At 38.2% G+C, this 6000-nt stretch overlaps 1 protein-coding gene across 1 annotated transcript; it reads right to left on the minus strand.

Annotated features, from left to right (window-relative positions):
• Nucleotides 1–2983: 2983 nt before the first annotated feature.
• Nucleotides 2984–5080, minus strand: LOC115921577. Its single transcript, XM_030979147.1, has 3 exons — nucleotides 4878–5080; nucleotides 3768–3975; nucleotides 2984–3124 (listed from the first exon to the last, which is right to left on the minus strand). Exons 1-3 carry the CDS (start codon nucleotides 5078–5080, stop codon nucleotides 2987–2989), a joined length of 549 nt encoding a protein of 182 aa, XP_030835007.1. The 3' UTR covers nucleotides 2984–2986.
• Nucleotides 5081–6000: the final 920 nt, after the last annotated feature.

The raw sequence follows: 6000 nt of genomic DNA on the forward strand, positions 1-6000 counted from the left end.
CACAGTTTCAAGATCATTGAACTTAAACTGCCTGTCAAATTGTCGCCGTTTTCACGAACCGGCACAAGCCACCAAAATCCCTTCAAAATGTAGTTTTTATTTTTTTTGCATTTTTAGCATAAGTTATCAACAATCTTTCATCTCACCAAATTTCAGCATCCAAAACGCTTTAGTTTTTGAGATATCCATGGTTACACAAATGACAAAAACGACACACGAGCCAAAAAGCACGATTCATATTTTCACGAACCGGCACGCGCCGTTATAAGTCAATGGGCTGTGCCGGTTCGTGAAAATATCTTTGCGCTTACAAGACCTAGACGACGCGACACAGGCGGTTGTGCCGGTTCGTGAAAATAAAATACGCGCTAAGACAGCGCGAGCGCTTTTGTCTTGCACGTAAAGTTACATAGGAAAAACGACACAGTGGCTTGTGCCGGTTCGTGAAAATATTTTTGCTACGTAAACAGCAAAATAATATTTTCACGAACCGGCACGAGAGTCCAAAGCTTCGTAATATTAATAGTAATTGTCATTATGCTTAACAAATGGAATGTATAGAAAATACAGAATATTTTCCTTTCATTGATATGTATTTTGTGATATCAAATTTGACATGAGGCATGTTTCTGGCGAATTCAAAACGGGCTAAACGTAAAACGCGTTTTTCTCAGAATGTACTTATTTCGTTGCGCGTTGGGCTGTGCCGGTTCGTGAAAACGGCAACGAAATGATGAGTCAATATTTGTATGCTTGTACCATTGACTGGAAAAGAAGCCTTTTTTTGTTTGCAGAGAGAAAACATTTCCACAGCTTATCTTATTACTAGATTAGACTTTACAATCGTACTTTAAATCCTATTGATAAGATTGATTCTCTACAAAAATTGTCAGAAAGAGAGTGGGGAAGAGAAACCAATTGAGAAAAGAAATACGAATTTAAAGCCCTAGCTATTACCTTATAAGTTTCAAGTTTATTGATACAAATCCACAAGGTCGGATTATCATTTATCAGACACGATCAAAAATACATTAGGTCAAAATACATACTTTAGTAATGCGGTGGTCACAACCGGCAAGTGCGTGCTGTCTACGTGGGCAAAATTTGGGTATCCGTACGTGGTGAGTACCGCCTTTGTACAGATTTGGGAGCATGCAGACACACCATAGCATTTTTAGTGCACAAGGAACTTTCGCTGCGTTCGGGCTGCGGTCGGGCTACCGATTCACCCCCAGTGTGTGTGACGTGCGTTGCCGGTACTCCCTCCCTACGTTTTCAGAAAAACGTGGCGACCATGGCCTCCCCAAAAAACGTACGGACTAAAAACATGCACGGTGGGTTGTGACCAATGCTCTAACAATGCATAGTATACATGTACATAAGGTCAAAATATACATAAGATATCAGGCACATGGTTGTAAATCAATTAAAGGTAATTTAAGGTACATTACTAAGTCTTATGTAATTAAGTAATTTCGCTCTTTCTATATACATTTAACTTGTACACAGATACAACTTATGTCATAGTCAATACTTTGGAGTACAAAATTAAATTTCTCTTCCAAATTGACAAATTCATATTCATAAATGAGGGAACTATATTTATAATACTGTCAAACTGATCAGTTCTCTGCTTTTTTTAGAACTTGACAGTTCATAACGCAATGACTCTCTGTTTCTACCTTACTAAAACAAAGAGGACATATACAATTATCAAAGTCTTATCGCTAATGTCGTCCCATTCCTATCATAAGTCTACTGTTACTTATCCATATTTTAAAATAATTTAAAGTCTGGCTGCACTAGTTTGGCCAGGATGGACTAGACCTCCTGCATGGTCAATGACAGGTGGTTATCTCGATCATCAAATCAGCTTTCAATTACCGGTAACATAAGAAAAAGGGGTTCATGAGGGACCAACGGGTACCGCTTAGGCATTGTTTGCTATATAGAGGGCGCAAGTAGCTACAAGAAGGGCAGTCCCCCTTTAATAGATGGGATTTATCTATATCAAACAATAAATAATTTTCAAGTATATACATGTACCTCTTTTTAACATATCTGTAAGTTCTTAGAATCTTAGCTTACAACGAAAAACATTACAAGAGAATTTGTTCTGTTTGTGCTTATAAGTCAAGTTTCCCGACAGTTTCCTAACAGCACACAGGTACCCTCGCTACTGAGGTGTACGCTGTCGGTGTATAGCTTTTCTATGGGGGTATGTTGTGGTTTGTGCTCCAGGGAATACATGTATTACGGTAATCCTGCAGTTGAGGTTCATCTCTTGAAATGAAGGCATCAACCTAATCCTTATAAAAGCAGCTTTGTCCGAGGGCGTAGGAAGCTAAACTATGACTCTCTCTCTTGAGGATGTCTAACTCTTTACAAACATGTTATACCGTCTGTGATTTCAAGTCATTAAAGCCGCTACGTGAAGAACAATTGTACTGCATCTTTCAAGCATTTTGGTAATTGGTCTGTATGGATAGCTTTTGAAATTACTCCCATTAAGTCTTGTCATCCATAATCTTTTTACTGATTGGATCTATTCTAAAGTTATTAGGCGACATGAAATTGAACAGATTGTTTTCCTCTTAATCGACAGTTGCCTGTATCACATTTTAAAAAGCCTTGAAAGAATATGCAGAATCCATTTCAATTTTCATTCCCTTCTATTATACAGCTATTATTTTTTTTCTAGTTCTGATGATGTAATTCTGAGCAGAAAGCTGTCATTCAATTTGATAATATGAGACTCGAGCAAAGCTATAGCCTTTATATGAGTATAGCGTTACGCTAGCCAGCCAGAATTACTGAAACTTCTTTCTCAGAACTGAAATTACTGGAGAAAGATGAAACGAATGTCTACATAAATCAGTTCAAGCTTTTAAAGAAAAGGCACTTTTTTTTCTTTCTTCTCCTCTTCAGTCACTCTTGAGATGACGAATAGCAAGACATTCACGGATGGCTGTTAGGCAAGAGAGCATCAGTGCAAGGAATTGGTGTCCTCCTGTGGGGTCTCGGCCTCCACTGTCATTGGAAGCACATCATCTAGGAATGCCTCTCGGAGTGATTCTGGTGTGGTGACATGGCTATCAGGTATGAGACCAACATATCTGCTCCTCTGGAACAAGAATGCCAGGATGAGAGAAAGGGAGATCTCTTATGTTAATTTCTATGTCAACTTCTACATTAGGTTCTTTGTTTAGTTCCAGAGTCAATTATGATTCAAAATCAGTATCAATTGAAGCATTCTTCTCAAGTTCTGTCTTTCCTGGAATTTTTTTTTTCCTGTTTCTCTTACTTTTACAATGATCTAACCTAGATTGAATTAAGGCGTGACAAGTCATAATATCAATAAATCTACAAATCCTCCATATATTCAAGAGATCATAATTGCAATCACGCATTTCATTGTTTATCGTAATTAACGGTGTATAAACCGCACCTTTTTGCCGCCAAAAAAAAATCAAAGTCGGGGGTGCGGTTTATACAAGGTACACCAAAAAAAAAAAAAAAAAAAAAAAAAAATTTAAGTTTCGATTTATTCCCCTCCACCTGGCGCTATGCCTGGCAATGTCTCCCAGCTCAGTAATCGGTGTGTTGACTCACCACTCAGAAACTAGAACAACACTCAAATTTTTTTTTTTTTTTTTAAATTTTTTTTTAGGGCGAAAAAGAGGGGTGCGGTTAATACACGAGGTCGGTTTATACACCGTTAATTACGGTACATGAAACAATAATGTGAACATGGTATTGATGCATACCCCAAGATCTGAAACTTTGTTGTCGTCTTCTTCTTCGTCAGGCAGAGCGGCAGATGGGACGATTGCTGAGAGGAAGGCATCGTCAGCATCCGTAGGGTGTTCCTTCAGTGCTACTTCTACTGTTATGGGTAAGTGTTCTGTACTCAACAGATTTCTCCGGGGTGCTTTCATGGGACGCTTGTCAGGTATGAGACCCTGGTATTTAGTACTGGTGGTAAAGGATCAAAAGTGAATAAAAGCATTTTTTTATGTGTTTTTTTGCAAGTACTAGCCAATTTTCTTATTACATAATATTCAAGGCTTTGGTTTTGCAAACCCAATAAAAAACACATGCACACATTCAAGTATGGTACATGTTTTTCACCAAAGAAGTTTTGGCTGCTCTGTTCAGGTGTAGGGGGAGGGAGGGAGGGAGGGGGAGGGGGGAGGGAGGGAGGGAGGGAGGGAGGGAGGGAGGATGGAGGGAGGGAGGGAGGGAGGGAGGGAAGGAGGGAGAGAGAGAGAGATACAGTATAGAGTGGTCAAGTGTGAGGTCATCAAAAAAGGGTTTTAGAGTTTCCAAATTTGAACTCCATATTCCGAAAGAGCATTAAAAAAAATGTCCAATTGATGAAAACCAAATATGTTAAATATTGGCTGAGATATGCCTATCCGATTAAATAGATTTCAATGAGAAAACACTGTTATTTTGCTCTGGTTCGTTATGTTGTGAACCAGAGCAAAATAATTGTGATTTCCTAGAATGTCCTATGATGTCACAGCTTCAGTACTCTATATTATAATTCAATTGTGAAGGAAAGGGGGATTGGCCATTTGCCAAGTCTTCTGCTTCAACCCGAAACTTACATGCTGGAGGCAGGCTACTCTGTTAGCTCCCCAAGGTCATTGAGGATAAACCTTTGTGTTCAATTTAGTTCATGAAGTTCAATTTAGAGCTGTACAGTATTGCTTGAAATAAAGCAACACTCTCACACTCTTTCATGTATTATTCCATAGACCGGTATATGATTAGTGGCATCATGAAAACATCTATGACATGACATTGTAGTGTAATCTCAAGTGTACCGTATTCCATATTCCTTATGAAACACCGAAAATTAGTTGGTTTACCTGTCGGTGGTCCCTGTTTTCTCTTTGTCAGGTAGCTCAGCTGAAGTCTTGGAGGTACTCCTGAGAAGAGGGGCTCCACCGCCATCAGAAACACTATCATCTGATGTGTCACATGTACAGGGACATGTTTTTACAGGTAGGCTCACTGGTGTGGTACGTGTAGCATTTTTTCCAGGACGCAATCTTTTACTCTTTCGCACCATGATGTAACGTACCTACATACATGTGTATTGAGGAGAAAATGAAATATAACTCAGTGAAACCCTATCTTTTTTGTTGATACAGCTCAAAGAGTGGAATATATACAGCATTTGTTTTCAATGGTCATAGGTTTCTATCTTTACTGCAACAACAAAAATTACAATTTGACAGTAAAAAATACAAACACACTAAAACAAACACCTAACAGGAAAACAACAAAAAACCCAATAATCCCTAACGGAGGGAAGTAACTCTAACCCCTGACAGGAAAAAAAATCAAAAAAATGGAACTCTTACCGTGACAGGAAACAAATCCAAAAAGTGGAACTCTCACCCTGACAGGAAACAAATCAAAAATATGAAAATCTAACCTTGACAGGAAACAAATCCAAAAAATGGAACTCTAACCTTGACAGGAAACAAATCCAAAAAATGGAACTCTAAACCCTGACAGGAAACAAATCCAAAAAATGGAACTCTAACCTTGACAGGAAACAAATCCAAAAAATGGAACTCTAACCTTGACAGGAAACAAATCAAAAAAATGGAACTCTAACCTTGACAGGAAACAAATCCAAAAAATGGAACTCTAACCTTGACAGGAAACAAATCCAAAAAATGGAACTCTAACCTTGACAGGAAACAAATCCAAGAAATGGAACTCTAACCTTGACAGGAAACAAATCCAAAAAATGGAATTCTAACCTTGACAGGAAACAAACCCCAAAAATGGATCTCTAACCTTGACAGGAAACAAATCCAAAAAATGGAACTCTAACCTTGACAGGAAACAAATCCAAAAAATGAAACTCTAACCCTGACAGGAAACAAATCAAAAATATGAAACTCTAATCTTGACAGGAAACAAATAAAAAAAAAAAATGAAACTCTAACCCTGACAGGAAACAAATGAAAAATATGA

This window comes from Strongylocentrotus purpuratus, unplaced genomic scaffold, assembly GCF_000002235.5.
Source record: "Strongylocentrotus purpuratus isolate Spur 01 unplaced genomic scaffold, Spur_5.0 spur5_scaffold_10, whole genome shotgun sequence".
Classification (NCBI taxonomy): domain Eukaryota; kingdom Metazoa; phylum Echinodermata; class Echinoidea; order Camarodonta; family Strongylocentrotidae; genus Strongylocentrotus; species Strongylocentrotus purpuratus.